At 40.2% G+C, this 22,141-nt stretch overlaps 1 protein-coding gene across 1 annotated transcript in view; it reads right to left on the bottom strand.

Annotated features, from left to right (window-relative positions):
* HELZ (helicase with zinc finger) overlaps positions 1-22,141 on the bottom strand; it is an 86,569-nt gene that overhangs the window by 48,297 nt on the left and 16,131 nt on the right. Inside the window, exons 9-12 of the mRNA XM_033138868.1 lie at positions 21,833-22,130; positions 15,983-16,250; positions 12,379-12,712; positions 333-463 (exon numbers count right to left, since the gene is read on the bottom strand). Coding sequence (XP_032994759.1) covers positions 333-463; positions 12,379-12,712; positions 15,983-16,250; positions 21,833-22,130 — 1,031 coding nt within the window. The remainder of the gene's footprint in view (positions 1-332; positions 464-12,378; positions 12,713-15,982; positions 16,251-21,832; positions 22,131-22,141) is intronic.

The raw sequence follows: 22,141 nt of genomic DNA, 5'->3' as shown, positions 1-22,141 counted from the left end.
ATGGTTTAGAAAGAAATTACTACTCAAAGACATGCCTGAAACAAAAATTACATCAACCCTACATTATTGTACCGTTTACACACTCTACTAACATTCAGGATAAATGACAAAGTTAAGCTGCTTCTGCCATAAGAATGCAACTCATTACAACTGACTTTTGATATTAGAGAAAACAAAGAAAGTTTCCTGTTTATATCACTTCGTGTCCTGTTCCTGCACCCTACAGAAGAGGTATTTCTAGTGTAGATGCATGTCTGAGGCACCTACTACAAAGAATGCAATATAATTTAAATATACCAGAGACCAGTATCAAACTGTTCGCATTTTTGTACCTGTTGGGGCTCCAAGGTATTGTGGGAGTCATGCTGACATCTGGAAAGAGAATACTGTTGTCCTTGATCCTGTCCAAGGCATAATGCATTTCACAGAGGGGTAAGCGGTTTAACTGAAACTGAAGTTCAACCTACAATACATACAAAATTAATAAATGAAAAGGTATGCCAGAAAACAGGCAACTGAAATAAATGGTTTTAGACTTGGGCTAAACAGAACTACTGTAATCACATATTCCAACGAATTCACAACGCCTGGGGGGGAAGCTACAGATTAGATCAAAACCTTTCCTAAATGCTTTATGTAAACTTTAAAAAAATGGAAAGCCCAAGAGAAACATTTTTGTAATAGTAACACAATCTGTGGTTTTGACTACTATCATGTATACATAGTTGTACAAGTGGTTTAAAAAATAATAATAACTCAGACTGTGCATTGGTAAGTGAAATACAGGGTTCTCATAGAAGAACTATAGCAAAGGTGTATAGAAAAGGTCGTCAGCCAAATTTTGGCAGGTGGCAAGGCAAGGAGGGGGGGAATGGAAGAGAGAGAAAAAATAGTGGCAGAAAGTGAGAAAGAAATGGGGTGGCCTCACCCACCTTTGTCTCTGGCCCCATCCCTGACAGATTACCTTTGAGCAATGTCCACCCCAGGGTCTACAGAAACATATACTGACTACTGACAGGGTCAGAATATCTTTTTAAAAATAAAAAATACAAAGAACATGACACATAATACAGCATGGTTCACTGATATCAAAACTGCAACGTAAGCCATAATATACAGTGGTGCCCCGCTAGACGAATGCCCCGCTAGACGAAAAACTCGCTAGACGAACGGCATTCGTCTAGTGGAAGCTGCCCCGCAAGACGAAAAAGTCAATGGGGTTGCCCCGCAAGACGGAAAAAAATATTTTTTTTTAGCGCGAAAACCTCCGTGCTGCATTGCCGCTTCGCTAGATGAAAAATTCGCACTACGAAGACACTCGTAGAACGAATTATTTTCGTCTAGCGGGGCACCACTGTACACAACTAACCCTCAAAGGAGGAAAAGTCAGCAATAAGCTGTGGAAATGCTATGGAAAGGTTCGGAACAGAGTGAATTAACCATTCAGGTTCAAAACCACAGAAGTGATTTCTGGCTGAGCAGTAACTAGAATTTATTTTCTTCTCAATTACTATATACTCATAGCAAATAACAAAGGCTCCCAAAATATTACTAGACTTCAGAAATGTTTCAGCACAGAACACAGCATCTTAACCAGAACCTATGTCTGAAAATGAACAATAAAATTAGTTCAAATAATTGTCTTACTAATTAAGCAAATAATGGCAGACATTTTCATTGAAAAAAATGGATTAATGCAGCTCAAAGCCTTGGGCGGGGAGTTAGTCATGAAAGCTAGAAATGTGCACAGCTTTAATTTAACATTTGTGCTTATGACCAAAAACAAAAAAATCTTCAAAATCAAAGTGCTGAAAGAAAGGTTGATTCTTATGCAAACATCTATACCTGAACACTACAATCTAAAATCTCTGTAATTACTGATTTCTTATTAATTGCTATACCCAATACTTCAATAAATAGCAACCATACTCAAATTGTCAAAAAATAACAGTAAAAACTCTAACCCATGTTTGAGAAACTGTATTAGGTGACTTCCAGAGGGATGTCATTACAGTTGCAACATGAAACAAGAGACTTGTGACATCTTAAAGGCTAGCAGATTTATTGCGATACAGGTTAATTTTATCAGTATTATCCTCTGCAAGCAAACAAATTAGAGGAGATAAGAGAGAAAGTATAAAGGGGGGAAATGCAAATAATGGAGGCCAAATGGTTATGAAATACAAGAGGTACAGTTTGACAATTTAATGCAAAGCTTAAATATAAAAAGATTAAGCACAGTGGTAATTTAGTTACAGGTGGGTAGCCGTGTTGGTCTGCCATAGTCAAAACAAAGTCGAAGATTCTTTCTAGTAGCACCTTAGAGACCAACTGAGTTAGTTGCTGGTATGAGCTTTCGTGTGCATGCACACTTCTTCAGATACCACCTGAAGAAGTGTGCATGCACACGAAAGCTCATACCAGCAACTAACTCAGTTGGTCTCTAAGGTGCTACTAGTGGTAATTTAGAAACAGCAGTAAGAGATGATAACACATGACTTAGAAGCAGTTCTCAAACTAGTAAGGTACCATGCAAGTGGTTCCCAATATTATCTCTATTCTGCCTCTCCCCCCCCCACGCCCCCCAAAAAAGAAAAGACAGAGACAGAAACTCTTTGACTAGGACCAACCTTATGAAAAGGGCTAACAAGGCCCTCGGCAGCAATTTTCATAATACTGGTTATACAACAAAATGAATGAAATGAATGAAAACGGGTCTGCATTTTTCAGGTGGTCTATAGGGGCAAGGAGAGTTTGAGAACCATTAAGCTAAAACCAAGTTTATTTTTGTCCCTTCTCACACCACCTCTCATCTGCATCAGGTTGGCATAGTTTTCCTTCACTGATCCTCTATTTAAGAATCAGTGCTCAAGGAGACTGCGAACCAAAGAAGCATGCCCACATATAGTTTGTTGTTACAAGAATCTCTAAGGATTCCAGAGTAAATGAGGCAGGAGTTATCTTCTATCTAATGGCCATCCGCCTGAATTTAGTTTTTTTGAATGGTAGATACCCCCCTGATATACCGGGGGAGTTTACTCATCTTGGCACAAAATCTAATAGCGTCCTTGACTACCTGTTGGTTTCCAGGGATTTAGCTAAGAGTGTCCTTTCCTTTAAGGTCGATAATGTGCAAATTAGTGACCACCTTCCCCTAACGGCCACGCTTTCTCTAGTTTGGCAAGGGGTTGACCATAGACACTTCCCCCTCATGGAAATTAATGCAGCATCTAAATTAAGAGGGATTAAATGGTCAGAGGTTCTTGCCCTAAAGTATAAAGAATTTTTTCAGAAAGAAATCCAAGCTCATCCAATTGTTTCAATTTCCGACTCATGTGAACCCAGTGCAGTTCTGAATCTCTTTAGCCACCTTACAGCAAACTTTACTGCTTTTTTTACATCGCCTTCTCAAACAGTTACACGAGCCCAATATAACTCAGGAGCTCCCTGGTATAATTCTGTATGTAAACAAGCCAAACTCCAACTGCGCTCAATATACAACGAGTATAAAAACTCAGGCGCTTCCAGCTTACCATCTATATACTTTCAAGCCAAATTAGTCTATAAACAGGCTCTGAAAATGGCAAAACGGGAGTGGCAGTCTACCCGTTGGCAAGCCTTGATCTTAGCTTCCAAATCCCGCAGAGCTAATGAATTCTGGTCACTAATTAACAGTAGAACTAGGAAATATCCCTTGACTGTTATCCCGGCCCCTACTTGGGAACAGTTCCTGAGGAAATGTTTCTCACAGGCAGAGGCTCCGGTTCCCCATCTGGAGCACTTGTTCGAACACCTACCCAGATGGCCGCCCACAGATCCAGGCGAAATATCAGTCCTAATATCCCAGTTGAAAGTCGGCAAGGCCCCCGGCCCTGACCTGGTTCCTGCAGAGGCTATTAAATCACATCCTGAGTGGTGGTCAGGAATCCTGGCCAAAACCTTTGACGCCATTAATGTTACTGGCTGTATTCCCAAGACATGGAAGGAAGCCATTATTATACCAATCTATAAAAAAGGTCCTCCTGCTGATCCAGGGAACTATCGTAGTATCAGCCTCCTTTCGACTATAGGGAAAATTTATGCCCGCTTGTTGCTGTCTAAACTGTCTCAATGGGCAGAAGAATCCAACCTGATTGGCCATGAACAAGCGGGCTTTAGACCCAATCGTTCCACCATAGATCACGCCATAATCCTTTATCATCTTGCAAGGAAATACTCCTTCCCCAGTCGAGGACATTTATGCGCTGCCTTCATAGACCTGAAGGCAGCCTTCGACAGCATCCCCAGAACCATTCTATGGGAGAAATTGGCGAGGTGGGGCATTGATAAAAGGCTCCTTTGGCTCATGATCCAACTGCATGGTGGATCCTCTGCCAGAATTAGACTTACCCCCGCTGGTGACCTTACAAATGCGGTCCCAATAAATAAAGGAGTCCGACAAGGTTGTATATTAGCACCTTACCTTTTCAACCTGTTTGTTAGTGATATGAGAGAGCCTCTAAACGAGTCGCACGCTTACATTCACGCCCCCCGCATCGCAAACTACCGTTGTCCGCTGCTTTTATACGCAGATGATGCGGTGATCCTTTCTTACTCAAGGGTTGGGCTATGTAGGGCGTTAAAGATCTTTACTGCTTACTGTCAATCTAACCAATTGTCCATCAACCACTCAAAATCAAAAGTTGTAGTCTTCTCTAGAAGTCGGAAACTTTTTCAGTGGAAGCTTGGTGGAGTAAAAATAGATCAAGTTTTTAAGTTCCAATATCTAGGGATTGTTTTCCAATACAACCTGAGCTGGAAATCCCAAGTTCTGCATCTACTTAACAAGGGCAAAACTCTATCGCATGCACTTCTCCAGTTCTTTTTCTCAGACGGAGCCCTACACGTGCCCTCGGCTTTAAAGGTGTACAACGCAAAAGTTATTACCACTCTTACTTATGCTGCTCCGCTTTGGGCAGCTCTGGTAAATCCGGCCCCGCTGGAGGTGCTGCAAAATCAGTTTCTTCGCCGGCTCTTAAAACTCCCTACGTGTGTTAGTAATGCAGCTATACGACTAGAATTGAAGATTCCTTCACTAGAGACTCTCTTATGGAAACGAATATTCACCTACTGGTTAACTCTTTGGCATAGATTACCCAGCCATTATCTCGTCCAATGTCTTTGGCGTGACGAATTTGCAAACCCTTGGACTGGGAAAATCCACGCCAAACTTCTGTCTTTTGGAATCTCTCCTTCAGATTCGCTTAAATTAGACCCTGCTTCGGCAAAAAGATTAATCAAACAAAGACTGGACGATTTGGAGCTGCAGCGTAATCATATGCTGGGTGGGGGTGTCTGCTCGCCTCGGAATTTTGGAGTTACTCCAATACATCATGTCCCTCTATACCTATCCTCCCTCTCCACTGCTGGGCACCGATTCGCTTTCACCAAAGCGAGGTTTAATGTTTTTCCTTCTAATGTCCTGAGACATAGATTTTCCAAGGGCCTAGTTTCCGCCTTCTGTGATTGTGATAAAAAGTCAACGGAATCTCTCCATCATATAATCTTTATCTGTTCCCTGCATAGTGAGGCTCGGGCAAAATTACTAAGACCAATAACTCAGAAACTTACAGGTGCACCAGCTGAGTCACACCTTGCCTTACTCCTGCAAGACAATGACTCCTATACAACCTTGCAGGTGGCAAGGTTTCTAAACTCTGTCATATCTCAAAAAAGGCGCTGTGGCCAACTACACGACTTCTAATTTTTTTGTTTTCTGCCCCCTGGTTGCAATTTTAAAACTTGTATTTGTGCTGTGGTTTGTTTCCCTATGACTCCAGGGTCTATGGTTTGCTGTAACTTTATGTCATATATTACATATTTTATGTTTTTATGGGCTTATAGCCGCAATAAAATTTGAATTTGAATTTGAATAGTTTGTTGTTAATTTATGGGATATCTCCTCTAAGTCTGAATTACAGACTAACTGATTTACAGCATTAATCAATGTCTTCTTGTTTAACCACGGAAGTACTGTATCCCCCATAACTATTAAATGCCAATAGTTAATCTATTGATTAAAGTTGAAACATAAAAAATGTTAAGGGACCAAGAAAGATAAAACTATTTTATTAACCCAAAAGAAATCAAGAATGTTGTCAACCGTTAGTAAGGCTCAAATATTTGATAAATGCACTAAACCAAACATTAAAAACTACCACACAATACCGAAGCAAACTATGAATGTTGAAAAGAAATAATAAAAAGGCAATGTGTGAGGTTGTCAAACCACACAATGTACTTAGCAAAAATAAAAAGAACATGCTATGCACCACAATTCCCAAGAAATATAATCAGAGTAATAGAGTGTGCAGATAAAAGCCTTGCCTTTGTTAGAAGAGAAACCCTTTCCCCCAAAAAACTATTATCCTAACATTAAAAAAGAAGGAAGAAAAGTCTTTCCTTGGTTAACTACACATGTACAGACACCTGCAGAAAAGTACGATTTGACACCATAAAAAGGGTACGGCTGCAATTTAAAAAAAAAAAAACCCTTTAACTTTATTTAATTATTTTTCACTTTCTCCCAGTGGCTTTGCAAAGTCCTGCCTGCCTCTAAATAAATACAAAGTTGACACAACTTCTTAATATAGAACCAATAAGACTTGGACTTGTATAGGAAGGTCCACACAATGAGGACCAAAGGAAATATCTGTAAGAAGCCATATTTGCCCACCTCCAGTTGCCCATCCCTGCTGTAAAACATAATGCTCATTGAAATATGTTGGTGTCTAATAAAATGGAAGAATGCTATGAAGCAGTTAAGCATCACAATAACTTGTAAGAGAAAACTGACTGACACGATAAATGGCCCATCTAATTTTGCATTCCAGTAGCATTTCCTGATATAGTCAATTAGTGGTCTTGATTATTGTTTTTAGAAAATAAACACAACCCAAGTGCCCAGTGGCATAATCAGCATTTTGGCTAATTATGCACGTTAAATGAAAACATTATGATTCTTGCATAATTTTTCGGCAGACTGATTAGAACGTGACATTGGTGATATCTATGAGTGAGAACAAATTTACTTCCACCTGCACTTGTGGCCTTCATTTGAAATTATTTCTACTAGATAGCCAACGTCAGCCACTTTACACCTACAGAAGCTATATGATGAAGAAAGCATTCAGTTCAGTTGACTGAGACTAATCCTTTAATGGTTAACCACAGGATGTATTAAATTAAAGGCATCTAATGGAACAATCCTGGTCTGGAAAACATAAAATGCCACAAGGCTTTGACTTCAACCAATGTCAAACTGACAGTAAAATGTACAGATAGGTGAACGTTTATTATATTCCCAGTGCTTATATGCATTATCAGTAATCAGCACACTGCAGTTCTATGAAAGATAGGTTATTTTAGATAAACTGTCAAATCTAATTTTACACCAAAGGTGAATAATGTCATTCAGCAACATCTGGAGGGCCACATAAGTCACATCCACCCTAACAACTGGCCATGCTCGCCGAGGATGATGCGAGTTCTCATTCAGCACCATCTAGAGGGGCACACTTAACCACTCCTGTTTTACACAGACTGCATTTCTATCTTCTATGCATTCTCTAGTTTATCATTACCATCTAAACAAATAGTTTTTGTTTTAGAAGAACTATGCTATCCCAATTGAGTGAACAAGTTAATCCATGAAGCATTAGTAAATAGTTTATACTGAAACACGTATCACGGACTGCAGTCCCTAAGGAAGCAACTTTATTGATGTTTTGTAGACATCACCTACTTACTTATTTATTTAATCATTTTTGTTTTCTAGCACAAAAGAATCCTGGCGAGGTTTTACAAAAAGTTTAAAAACAAGCATATAAATAAATAGGGTATACCAATTAGTTTTAAACAGTCATCAGAATGATAAAGCAGTGAAAGCCACAGAGCAGACAGTTTTAAAAATCAACCACCCTACTTTCCCAAGTTTAAGATCTTCACTAATTTCTGAAAGGTGAGGACAGAGAAAGGATGGGGGAAAGAACATAAAAGGAAGAAGTTACAAAGAGAGGTGATATATCTGCTTCTCATTTCCATGAATTCAATGGATGGAACAAGACATCTTCTACTGATCATAGAGGTACAGACAAGATGAGCAGAAAAGGCGTTGTCTTGTTTTAATTTGCACCAAGTCCATTTAGGGTTTTAAAGATCAAAACCAACACTCTCAAGTTTTGCTCAGAAACAGACTGGGAGCCAGTATAGTTGTTCTTGGACCAGAGCATGTTGCTTTCAGCTCACTCTCAAAATTAAGTTAATGTTCTGGTGTTGAATTAACTGAAGTTTCCAGATATACAGCACAAGCTCACATGGAATAAGTAACTGGTGGTTTATGCAGATGTTCCACAGGGAAATAATCTCAAAAAAACATGTTTTGAGGGGACATGTTCAATCAGTTTAGTGTGGTGTATCATACTCTCAGGCAGATGATCCAGGAATATCATATGATCACAGTTGATGGTACTGAAAGCCATTGAGGCAGCAATCCTATATTATATTGGGAGTAAGTCTCGCTGAAATCAATGGGGCTTACTTTGAAGTAGACAGCCTAGGACTGCACTAGGGGAGTTCCTGTGAGGTTCACATTCACTCTGTTTTTCTTCCATTACAGATCAACCTCCAGGACAACCAATGCAATTTATATTCTAGAAACAGCCATGAAGCCAGGCTCGTTTGACTCTAGACAAGTAGTTTAATCCAGAGGCTTCTTCAGCTGCGTCTCTATTAGTCACTTGATCATCTTGATCAAAAAAGTAGAAAAAGTACTGATTGTTCAGATCCAATGGATCTAAAAGTAGCTATTTTCAGTAAAGGTCTGGCAATTGCATTCTTCAAATCCTTTCCTTAAGAGAGGCAATGCTCTCACCCTCAACCAAATTAGCTAGCTGAGCAAAGCTGATTACAAAGGGATAAGTGGAGACATGGATATTTGCAAAAACTCTTCAACTCTAAGTTGAAATCAACTAGAATGGTTCAGTGATAGAGGCTGCTGACACCTCCTGTATCAGAAGAACACTTAATGTGGTGTCCAAAATGCAGCAGATGCATAGCAATTTTGTCACAGTGAACTACCATATGTTAAATTTTATTATCATGGCCAGGTTGAATGCAATATGGTTGGGCAGAAAGATGCATATGCAATGCAGTGAGGCAAGATCTCTTTGCCACCATCACAGGCATGCTACTTCAAATGCTTGTTCAAATTTCGGCCACTATCACTCAAACCTTTGCTCCTGATACTTCCATCACCTGTAGCTCCCTGCAACACTGTAGTATTAATACATGTAGCACAATGCAGAAGATGTATTAGTTATTGATTAAACTGTCCTGTGTCAATTCTGTATTCCAATCATCCACTGGAGCTGTATTCATATGACTGTGTTAACTTACACAATGCAGTAGCTCAGATCCAATTTTTCCATGAGTGCTATGGTGCAAGTACGTCCACCAACTTTTCTGTCTCTGATTCCTAACCAATGCTTCCCATCTGCACTAGTGGGTATTACTTGATGGGATGAAAATGTGGCATATGCATGTCCCTCCCCCACCTCAATTATTACATACCCACCCCACCTCCATTACCATTTTCCCCCAAACTGGGCATGTATACAGATGTGTCTTTACTACTTTTTTAAGGCAGCACTATGGTCTAAACCGCTGAGCCTCTTGGGCTTGCCGATTGGAAGGTCAGCGGTTTGAATCCGCGCGGCGGGGTGAGCTCCCGTTGCTCCGTCCCAGCTTCTGCCAACCTAGGAGTTCTAAAGCACAGCAGCGCAAGTAGATAAATAGGTACCACTGTGGCAGGAAGGTAAACAGTGTTTCTGTGCGCTCTGGCACTTGTCACAGTGTCCCATTGCGCTAGAAGCAGTTTAGTCATGCTGGGCTGGCCACATGATCCGGAAAGCTGTCTGTGGACAAACACCGGCTTCCTCAGCCTGCAAAGCGAGGTGACCGCCGAACCCCATAGTTGCCTTTGACTGGACTTAACCATCCAAGGGTCCTTTACCTTTTCCTTTTTTACTACTTTTTAAAAGATGTTACCAGCATATTTCATATATTTCACAAAATGAAGCATTTTTTTTATTTCACACCTTGGGGAAAGCTGCAAAAAAGCTTCTCCCCTCCTACCCATTCAAATACAAAGCAGGCAACTTTCTGGTAGATTTCACACCATTCAGACAGTGCTGTGTGCTCCTGTGATTCTTTCTTCCTTCTGTTTCCTTAGGTTAGCCCTTCCCCTGGTTACTTCCACTTCCCATCTCTCTTGATCACGTGAATCCATTAATAAATGATATTCATTTGTATAGGTTGCATCCGGCAGCGTCACTCAGATGATGGTAAGGCTGCAGTCAATGGAACAGGGAGGGAAGCCATTTTCACCAGTTCACTCCCCCTAAATCTGCTTGAGGGCTGAAAGACCCTCCAGAGAAAGCAGAGAACCAGAGAGCAGCAGGAGTGAGGGGAAATGGCTTCCTTCCCCTTTCTGCTGATACAAACCTTAACATCAGCTGTGATGGTACTGGCTACAACCCCATGTCCGCACCTATCCTGCTCTCAATCTCTCCATTCTGATAGGTCTATAGACTGACGCCCCCCGAGATGAATCTTCACTTTATTTTTTATTTTTATTTTTTTTAAGTCTCAATTTATGTTCTCATAAAAGGTGTTTTGTGGGCCAGTGAAAGTCAAACTGCTTAGAACCAGGAGCTACGCCATAAAGCACCAGGGGCTCCAACTAATTTGCAGAGTCTCAATTTTATGTCATTTATATGATGAGCATAAAATTGGCCCCGTCAGAAGCAAAGTTGAAAGACACGGGTGTGATACAGAGCAAACATTTAGGATAGAAAAGTTGTGATTATTTTGAGATGTGAGCGTGAGATAACCACAGGCCAAGTGTGTGTTCACAATTCTTCAGTGTGTGTGACACGTCCTGCAGCTGTGACAAGGGAAGCTATTTCACAAAGGAACTGCACCACTGGCAACAGGTGACTGGAGTCTATCGGACTATGCTCTCTATTTTTGTCATGAGCAAAGTTGTCACACCACCATCCATCATCATTGCACAATAATGTCCACCTTCTGAGGTGGGGTGGAAGTTAGGATGCAATAATTAGGAGGATAATGGTGAATGCTCCCTTTAGTAAGGTTGTGATAAATGCCCTCCAGTGAACTCACCCTTAGCATAGAAGAGGTTGTTAGACACATTGGTTAGAGCAGTTTCAATCAGTGGAGATGACTGAAGCCAGATTTGTGGGGGTCAAAAAGAGTTGGTGAGGATAGGTCACAGCCACAGGAACAGACAGCATGTTTAGTGATTTGGGAAATAAAAAGGAAAGAGGGAAACAGAAAGAGTTTGGCTTTAAAAAGAGCCCAGAATACATGCTACTTCACAGATGTATATCTACAAACAACGTAGCTGGTGGCTCCACAGTCCATAAGCATTCTTCTATGTGCATTATGAATTCAAAGGGAATTAAAAAAAACAAAAAACCTCTGCCTTTGTTGGCAAGTACTCATGCTGAAACCTTGAGGAAACAGAAGCGCCCAACACATCAATTTTAGAGTAAGAAATTTAGATTAATTTAGAATTAAAACTAAATAAAATGCACAATTTAGACCTTTTTTATAAAAAAACTGCACTGTGTTCAATTTAAAAAATCAGGCATAAATACTAAATGAATTTTTTAGATTATTCCCAGTATAATGAGATAATTTCAAAATTCATATTTCTGCCAGTCCTATCCCAATGAACTGCAGAAGATGAAACACTGTTCATAATGGCTGGCACCAGCAGTGTTGTTGCAAAATCTTATCCCGGCTAAGCATAATACAGCTTTCCAGATGTGCGCACAACCAGGTCTTTTCAGCTGAAGTTGGAAGAGAGGTGTTCCAGCCCTCATGGCTATCATGTTGGCAGTTCTGCCTTGCTCTCTATTCCTGGCCACAGAAACTGCAGACATGGTTTTCACAGGTGCCCTTCCTGTTTTCACTGCACTGCACCAAGTGTAGTCAATGGTAATGGATCCTGTATCCCATTCTGTAATGCTTAATTGCACCAGCAGAAGAATCATAGAGTAGGTAGGATCCTACACATTTCTGCCCCCAGTGCATAGAATAAGCCCTATGGCGAGTGACCATAACAATGTAATTCCTTTGTTGTGTCACAAATTACTGGTGCAACATTAGACAAAGCACTTACTTGCTCTTCAGTTATGCTAATAAATTAGTATCAGAGTCAGGTATGTTATGGCTGAGGTTGCTGAGATACCTACAGTAATCAAAGGCAAATGCAACTGAAAGAATACATCAGAAATTTCCCATCATACATACCTGCATTTCAGAATCTGCTCGAAGATTAAGTTCTTCACAGCATTCCCTGGATATTCTCAAAAATATATACTCCTTTGTTTTTTCTTCAATAGCTGCTTCATACACCTTTTCTTTGGTTCCTTGGGTCAGTATTGACTTCTCTTTAGTGACTGGCAATAAATAAACAGCATTGACTTTGGTCATCACCAGTCGTCCTGCCAAAGTGTCTTCAGAAAGTGTTTCAGTGAGTTTAAATCGTCCAAAAAGCTGTCCATTTTGGGCATACTTTGCACCTCCAGAAACACCGGTGAGCATGAAGTTTGCTACAATCTGCAATTGCACTTTTATGTTGAACCTAAACCAGAAAGCATACAGTTAGTTCTGGGGGTGAAATGGTACCGAGCAGAGAAAACAAAATGAAAGCTGAAGGCCAAACCAGGGCTGAAGTGGAAGGTCCACGTTCAGGATCTCCAGAAGTTTTAAAAGATGATAAATGGGTGTGGAATGCTGACTGGGGCTGTGACACTGAGGGGTGACAGGCAACAGCCCCCCACAACTCTTTCCTATAGGCTATTTTCCTGATTGAAAGCATATATATCCCAGAAGGGCTACCCCCAAGATGCTCCAATGCATGAGGTGTGGGACAAAATGATGCCTCCCTCAATCCATGTACAAAAGCCAACCAGGCTGGCAGATGAATCTAACAGTTGCTGGCCAGTCTTAATATTAAAGGTAAAGGGACCCCTGACCATTAGGTCCAGTCGCGGATGACTCTGGGGTTGTGGTGCTCATCTCGCTTTATTGGCTGAGGGAGCTGGCATACAGCTTCTGGTTCATGTGGCCAGCATGACTAAGCCGCTTCTGGCAAACCAGAGCAGCGCACGGAAATGCCGTTTACCTTCCCGCCAGAGTGGTACCTATTTATCTACTTGCACTTTGACATGCTTTTGAACTGCTTGGTTGGCAGGAGCTGGGACCGAGCAATGGGCACTCACCCCGTCACGGGGATTCGAACCACTGACCTTCTGATCGGCAAGCCCAAGGCTCTGTGGTTTAACCCACAGCACCACCCGCATAGTCTTAATATTAGGCAAAGTAAAGTGTCTTTGGGGGTGGGCAGAAGCAGCAAGACACTGGAGGGCGGACAAAGCCCCACCCAAACCTGCCATTAACCCATGGGGAAAACCTATAGGTACAAATTAGAATACAGTGGAAGCTCGGTTCTCAAACGTCTCCATTGACAAACGTTTCAGAACTCGAACACCGAAAACCCAGAAGTAATTGCTTCAGTTTTTGAATGCTTTTTGGAAGCCGAACACGCTATGCGGCTTTCGTTTTGAGTTTCCCTATTGAATTGAGGCTTCTACTGTCAGTTTTCAAACGTGTCAGAAGTCGAACGGTCTTCCGGAACAGATTACGTTCGAAAACTGAGGTTCCACTGTACAATACAACTCAGGAATGCTATAAATAAGAACAGGAAAATAGCAGAGGGTACATTGTTTTTAAAGCCCTTAGATTTGTCTGCCTGAGTGAATGAAACATATTATATAAGCTATAAACATGTAATTTTGGCATTTTCAGAACAGCAGGTGCTCCCTCTTCATAGATAATTTTTAAATACAGTGATCAACTAGGGAAGGGAAACAAGGGAGTGAATATAGGAAACTGAGCACACTGGAGCTAAAACTAAGTGGCACCACCTTGTTAAACAAAATACACAATTAGTTTACAATAATTTCAATACTGTATCCATCAGTGGCACTAACTATACTGCACAAATATGTCTTATATTATGCCAGTTGAGGACTGTATCCAACAGTCATAGCATTCACACAAGAGCCTCTGTGTGACAGAAGTTCTGTGCAACAGAGCTTCCTCTCCCTCTCCTCTTTTTGTGGACCCTCCTGAAAAGAATTTCTCCAGAGTTGGGGTGAAACCCAGAAAAGATTGGGAGGGTGCAAGGAGTAAGTTCTGTTGCACAAGCAGAAGTCCTTGAGCAAATGGGACTACTTCACTGGATGCAAACCTTAGCTTCTCTCCCAAATATTTGATCAGAAATCCTCTACGTTCTGTATTACTCATATATTTTGAATCATTTGGTTGAATTTTAGAGTAGCTGTTTTCACTCTAACACTTAAGGGTCTGTTGTTCAACTACTCAGAAATGCAATCCTAACTGGCACATTTTCATGCCTGCTCATAAAATCACATTAACAAAAAAACACAATTAATTCTGAGGCCTTCATTTTATAAATTTAAGTTCAATATAATTTATTCTTTACTGAGATATAATCCGCAGATAGTGAGAGGAAGAAATGGCCTTTGTGTTCCTTAAAATATTTGGCTTGTTTCTTGTATGAACTGTGATAAAAGGTTTTTTCTAGATGCTAGAAAAAATGTACAGTGAGCACAAGTCAGTAACTGAGTCAGTGAAGCAAATTGGGGAGTAGCTCCAGCACATCACATCTGAGAGAATGCAGTGGTTACATTTTTAATCATGGGGCTAGCGAAACTGTAAAAAACTTTCTCCATTTATTTGAATATGTTATCGTTCTAACATAATGCTCTGTGCAATAATACTGGAATTTCCCCCCACAATTTAATTGTATGTAGGCACTGGAACATAAATAGTACCAGTAGCCACTAAAATGCAGAATGAATGAGAACTCATCGTCTTGGAGCACATACTAAATGACTGATTAACCAGATTGACTTCATATGACGATTCCCATTCATGAGTGATCTTTGGAAGTATGTCATTCTGACTGAATAGGCTAATCAAAATGTTCCCTAAGCAAGTCCAATGCACCATAATACACACAGAGAGACAGTGTGACTGTAGTGCTGAATTCCATTTTTCCATGTAAAAGAACATGCCATGTTAATGTGTTGTATTTCATAAGATACAGGGACACAGGCGGAGCTGTCGTCTAAACCACTGAGCCTTTCGGGCTTGCCGATCGGAAGGTAGGTGGTTCGAATCTGCATGACAGGGTGAGCTCCTGTTGCTCTGTCCCAGCTTCTGCCAACCTAGCAGCTTGAAAGCATACCAGTGCAAGCAGATGAATAGGTACCTCTGCAGCGGGAAGGTAAATGGTGTTTCTGTGGGCTCTGGCTTCTGTCACGGTGTTCCGTTGCGCCAGAAACTGTTTAGTCATGCTGGCCCCATGACCCGGAAAGCTGTCTGTGGACAAATGCCAGCTCCTTCGGCCTGAAGTGAGATAAGCGCCGCACCCCATAGACTGGACCTAACTGTCCGGGGGTCCTTTACCATTTACCTTTATTTCATAAGATAATGATATATATTTTTAATGGCACATTTGATCTTCCAGAAAGCTCAATGCACTGCTCAGATATTTGGAGTCATGTAGCAGTGGTGGGGGTGGGGAAAGTTGACTCATTGAGGATAACCTATCTCCAAAGAACATCATAAATGTATTTTTTCACATGAAGCCATTATACAGCCAAATAGCTGTATAATAAAATGCAATTCTCTTGACTATGGGAGAATTTCCCCAAGCTCCAATACTCCATGATTAGCAGGAGTAAGAAAGCAATGGTTTATAATATCAAATACAGCAGCAGTACTGATCAATTGACACAGCTTTAGCAGAAACATTACTTACTTGCTGACTTCTTTATATTGTGCTATTTCTTCAATATAAAGGAGATCATGCAATCGTGACTGATAGTTACTCTTGGTCAATGATTTATCCAAGACAGACTGTGTAAATAACTGGTCAGCAGAGAGAGGAATTTGGTATCTGATCAGAAGGCTCTTATCCAATTCAGTAGTCTCATTTGGCTCAAATTCTACAATAGTCTTAGAAGTGGAATCCCAACGTTTGGCTGTAGTTAGTAATTGTTGTCGTGCATTCATCCGGTATTCAAGATCTAGATACAGAGGGATAAATTGAGAAAGATAATAACTGGATACTTTTGTCTCACATAAATGGGTAAATGGGTACTATTATGAAGTTTGTGACACCTCATGAATATGTCACACAAACACACACATGTAGGATGGGAGAGACAACATACATGATTTCTGCTAGATGCCTAAGTGACATGATTTGTCTGTTCAAGAAAATTTCACAGCTAGTAAAACTGCTTGTACCCACTGGTAACATCATTTGCATCTTAGACTCTAATACATGGTAGTGGGTGCTATTTGTTTATTAAACAAGAATACAACTAATATAGAAGATACATTCTTTAAAATGAGCTTTCAAAAGTAAAGATTTCTGGAAAGGTCAGTCAGCACCAAAGCAGTAGCAGAAAATTTAGGTCTGTAAACTGTATGTATGTACCCATTTCTGCTTTGTTAATCTCTTACCCCTTCCTTAAGAAAAAAGTAAATCCCACTCCATTGTCACAGACAAGGAAAACTGCAATACGCCTATTTTGTGGGCTTTTAAAATTATATACAGTATTCCTATGCTTTTGTGCTGTAGTTGTTGCTTCTTGATCTGTTTTAATTAACTAGTACTGAGAATTCTTGCCAGCTGAAATTAAGATGAACAGGAAACTTTTAGAAGATAAATTGATTCAACCTTGGGGGGAAATTGTGGATTACATTTTGTGTTTGTGGGTTTTGTTTGTTTGTTTGTTTGTTTGTTTGTTTGTTTGTTTGTTTGTTTGTTTAGAGACAGTAAAGGCAAAAATACACAGTTTACTGACATGATGGCACCTTTTTACATGAAGATCAAAGAACAGTTCCTCAAAGACCACAGTGATCCACCCTGAAAACAGTTTAATTCACACTGAATAGTTATTTGCATTTCAACAACTATACAACGTATTCAGTCTTCCTGCTCTGGGCTGTAAGTACTGTATTCAGATAATCTAGAAAGAGCAATTCATGAAGCATTTGCTTCACATCTTTGCTCCAGCGATGCTGGAGATTTAAATCTATTGTACATAAATAAAGAACAAGATGAGAAAGAAAACACCTGCAGCTCTAGACAACCCAGATTCAGAATACGCAAAGGTTTCACTTAGCTGAATAATTAGTGCTGCTCATCACAATGATTTTAAAGGCCATGCCTCAGTGCAGGTCAAGGGTAGTTTGACATGCCACAATTCATGGTTCATAAGTCATGAACAAGATGGCAAAAATTAAGAAATCAAGAACAAAAACATTGTGCTCTAAACAGAGAGGAAAGAAAGCAATATTCAAACACTGAAACAAAATCAAGCATACAATCAACATTGTGTGCAGCTTTTATTTTCCTTCACCACTCTGTAGGGTCCACTGTGAAACTAGCCAGCTCTGAAGCTCTGGGAGAATGTAAAATGAACAAGCTATCCTGAAAAACATATCAGACTAGTTCTGTAAAACAAGGATTGATGGTTCGTTTCTCCTCCCCTTCATGTTTCAACTCAACTCAAATAACTCAAATTGGAATTTACAACCAAGCAAACTACTTGGGAGGTGGAGACTTAAATATTCCTGTTGCCTGGATTCAACATACAGTAAGTAAGTGATTATCTCATTCATCCACAACATGCAAAGAACATATTCTTCAGTTATCTGCCTCCAACTTAAGAAAATGAGTTTTGCTCTGGTATTTTCTGCATATCTTGGTCTTATCTAAGTGGCAACACTACCATATTTTGGAGCAGCAAAGAGATGAGAAAAAGATTTAAGATGGTATGATATGGACAGGAAGATAGACATATACAGTAAAGGTAAAAAAAGTCAGGATAACAATTTAATATGAGTTCCAAGCAAACAGCTCCCATATCTGGAAAACATTTGCTGCAGCATCCTAACGTATTTGAAATACGTATCAGAGAAAGGTTAGAAATCTTTGAGTCACTCTAACATAAACACTCGTTGTTTAAATTTATCTGGGATCAGCATGATCCTTTAAGAATTGAGCTGCTAGAGGTATAAGAAAGACAATATGCTTACCTATAAATAAATTCATAAGGAGAAGAAAATGTTCCCAAGTAAAGAAGACTAGCAGTGCAATCCTAACAATGTCTACTCAGAAGTCCTACCAAATTCACTGGGGCTTACTCTCGGGTGGAGTTAGAATTGCAATGTAACACACTATTGAACATTCATTACTAAAATTGGTTGGTTTTAAACACTTGGTTGTTTTCAAATGTCACAAACAAAAATGGGTCCGGTTCCAACAAGAAATGTCATCAGCATCAATGAGATCCTACTTCTGAAAATGCATAGGCCAATCCTAGGGTGCCTGCAAAGGGTCATAGCTTCATCAGTCCAAAACAGTCAGCATCCTTCATCTATAACAACCTGACATTCCATACAGTGTTTCACTTGTTCACTGTCTTTACTACCTCTCTTTTCCTAGTCTATAGTCACTGATAAGAGTGAGGTTTGTGGATGTGATCCATGTGCGTGTGACTCCCTGCCACCACTTATGTGTCTGTGTCCTGTGGGGCAATGTCTAGACAAAAAGCTATAATCCTGTTAACATGAAAAGAATTGCAACTAGTGTTGTCATAGCTCCATTCTGCCCTTGTCATGCAATTCCTTTGTCCACACATGATTCATGCAAGACCTTGTACAGCACAGCACTATCTGGAATTGTTGCAGCAGTACAGCACCTTGACCGAGAGAACTACACTGGCACAATGATCCTAGCACTTGATCCTGTTAGTCTTTCTTTTGCTAGATCTCACTGTTCACACTAGATAAAAAAAATTTCTGCCTGCATCTCTTGCCTGGTATTTGTTTTTCTTAGATCTCTGTCAATAACAAACTCCCCCACCTTTCCTGGTAGTTCTTTTTTACTAAGCAGCAGACAGATACTTCTTTTCATCTTTCCTCATAAATCAAACAAATTCAGTCCCAACTCTTTCATTTTTCCTATACACATGAAAAATTGTTGACATCCTTTCTAAGGAAGAATCGGAAACCTTGCTTTGCCATTTGTAACCAAGGCACACATAGACCCATATTATACAAAGAAGACTATAGCCATGGCAACATGCAGTTCAACCGTAATGGGGCATGTGAAACTAATGATGACTTCTCTATTTTTTTGCATTTTTTGCACTATTAGTGACTAGCTAAGATCTGAGCCTTCTGTTTTGTCCACTGCCTCCATTTCACCAGCAAAAGATGCTACTTGCCAACACGCCTTCCAAAAAATCAGTACTTTTTGGGTTACATGGATAAACCTATCGGTTTTAAAATATCCTTATATTTTCAATCCCTTTCTAAACATGTAGCAAGATAAGTGTGTTCAAGTCACAAGTCAAATCTCACTGAAGTCAAAGGATATCTTTGAATATGATTGAAATATGCTTTGAAAGATCACCAATGTTATATAGATTTCTGTCAAAAAAATTCAGAATGTACTTTATTAGCTACATTTTTTTCTTAGCAGTCCAAGAAAGATACTGCAGCAGTCCAACTATTTTCTTAAAGGTTCAAGACTAAATCTTTAAGTAGCATAAAGCCCAAATTGCTTTGTATCTACGTACCAGAGAATGCAGGTTCTTGTATAAACTGTCTCACTCCATGGCTTAAGATAATCCAGAAAGGCCTTATTGTATGTGCCTTCCTTAACGTCTACCAGACTGATGATGAAAGAGGGCCAAACTAATGTGCAGGCATTTTTTATGATAGCCCAGTTATCATTTTACTATTACAATTTTTTTTTTAAACAGCCAAGAGTTGATAATGATGGTGGAGGTGGAATGATGAAGGAGGAAGAAGAGGAAGAAGTCATAGTAGTACTTGAGGAAAAGTGATTTAACGTGGAGAAATAGTGAGGGGTCACAGCCTTTCTGCTCCCCATCAGTTTTTTCCTTGAAGCTTTCCTTCCTCCAGCCACTTTTACCTACATCTCAGGCCCATGTTAATCACACAGACAGGTATGAAAAACCAAAGGGTTGGGGGACTTTCAGGGTAAATACAGCAGATGGATACAAATTTAAACACACATCTTCTTTACTTTAAAAAAAATGTGTAAGGTTCTCGGTTAGTTGCTCATGAGTAAGCAGCCAGGACTCCGCTGTTTCCGTCAATGATTTTATTGTGCAAACTATATACAGTGCAGAACTAAAAAGTTCACGTCTGTATCAAGCGGTGTCAGAATCCGGGAATGGCCCCTTCTGGTTCTGACCCCAACAAAAGAGTTTCGGTATACGAAAACCCCGCCTTCCATCCTTTCTTTTCACCCCACAACGCCTTTGGGGCGACAGAAATTGCGTTCCCCCTGTATCGCCCTCGGGACTGGGGGAGTGTTTGGCCTCTCCTGCATCCCCAGAGCCTCTACTCCCTTTCCCCTGTGAACTCTGCCCCTCCTCGCTGGACATCTCGCTGCTCTTTTCGCTACCAGAGGATGTGCTGCTGGCAAGGTGGGACTGGGGCTCTCTGTAGCATCCGGAGATCCCTTCCACCATCTTGCGCTGCATCAGAGACAGTTCCTTGACAAAATGCTTCCTAAAGACATTTTACAGTGGGTTAGCAGCTGTTAGGCTAACATTACATGAGGCTCCACTGTAACATGTACTTTGGCCCACATACCAGGCCCTTTTCCATGATGACAGCATACTTGTGGCACTCTTATCTCCAAAGAAGTCTGCTATGCATAACCCCTATGGACGTTCAGGAAAACTGCTAAATATTTTGTGGTTACTGTTGTACTCTGCCAGGTATTCAGGTCTGACCATTTACTAACACTGATGACTGCTTATGGTTATATGATGTGGTTTTATTTTATAATTAATTTGGGGGTATTTATTGCTGACATTACAATAAAGTTGGCCTGTGCTGTTTTGCCCTGTGGTTGTTTTTTCTCTGACATGGCTGAAGGCCACATCTGCCTGAAAGTGTTTTCTCAAGAGAATTGCCTGGCTCTTTCTTACAGAGTGAACCTCTGCTTGTCAACTTAGGAGCCCCACTGAGTTCCTGTCATTTAGGCAGCTGATAAAAGCTTTAGTATTCTTAAAAGGCATTTCCCTCTAGCTCACTGAACAGTGCTCAGTGTTTTTAGCTACTGCTGCTTAGTTTATTTGGCTATGGCTTTTGGATTATTTTAAAGTTTTAGTTCAATAAATTCTATTTTTTTTCTGTGTTTTGTACTGTTTTTAGTGCTATTTTGACAAGACACACACACACACACACACACACACACACACACACCTTTAATGGCTTAAACAAATAACCTAAAGATCATTATTTCAATCCCACTATATAGTTCTCTACACATTAGAGAGAGCTAAAAGGGAAATGTTTTTATTTCTCTGCCCTAATGATATGGTAAAATATAACAGGCATCTGAAAGAGAAGATTAAAGCAAGATCACAGCTTTGGTTAAAAGAGAGAGTTACATATCTGGAGAAGGAAAGTTCTGAGACTTTTCAGAGTTAGGAATGTGAGTGTAACAATACTACAGCCACATGTATCATCCAGGCAATTTACAACAACAAAAAATATGTAGCAAACTTTCCAACAAATGAGTTTGTTAACAAAACCATGCAAACAATACCTTCTGTTGAAGCAGCATCAATCATCACTCGTTGCATCAAAACTGGTTCAGTTCCAAAATCAAATACCACAGTTTGGCGAAACGTCCCAAAGATTTCTGTGCTAAAGGCTATGCTGATTTTGTACACCAAGTGATCTATTCCATTCTGGGCCATTTTTCCTCCTATCCATTCCTGGCAGTTTTCTGGGACTGCTTGCGATACCTGGGTAGTGCTATCTCCTGCAGATATTGCTGTGATAGTGAAATGAGGACGATGCGCATCATAAAGCAATGCCACCCGATACAGCATTCTTGCAGGCTATGGGAGAA

Source organism: Lacerta agilis, chromosome 2 (assembly GCF_009819535.1).
Source record: "Lacerta agilis isolate rLacAgi1 chromosome 2, rLacAgi1.pri, whole genome shotgun sequence".
Taxonomy (NCBI): Eukaryota; Metazoa; Chordata; class Lepidosauria; order Squamata; family Lacertidae; genus Lacerta; species Lacerta agilis.
Note: the sequence above shows the minus strand (reverse complement) of the source record. Positions and strands in the feature narration are given on the sequence as shown.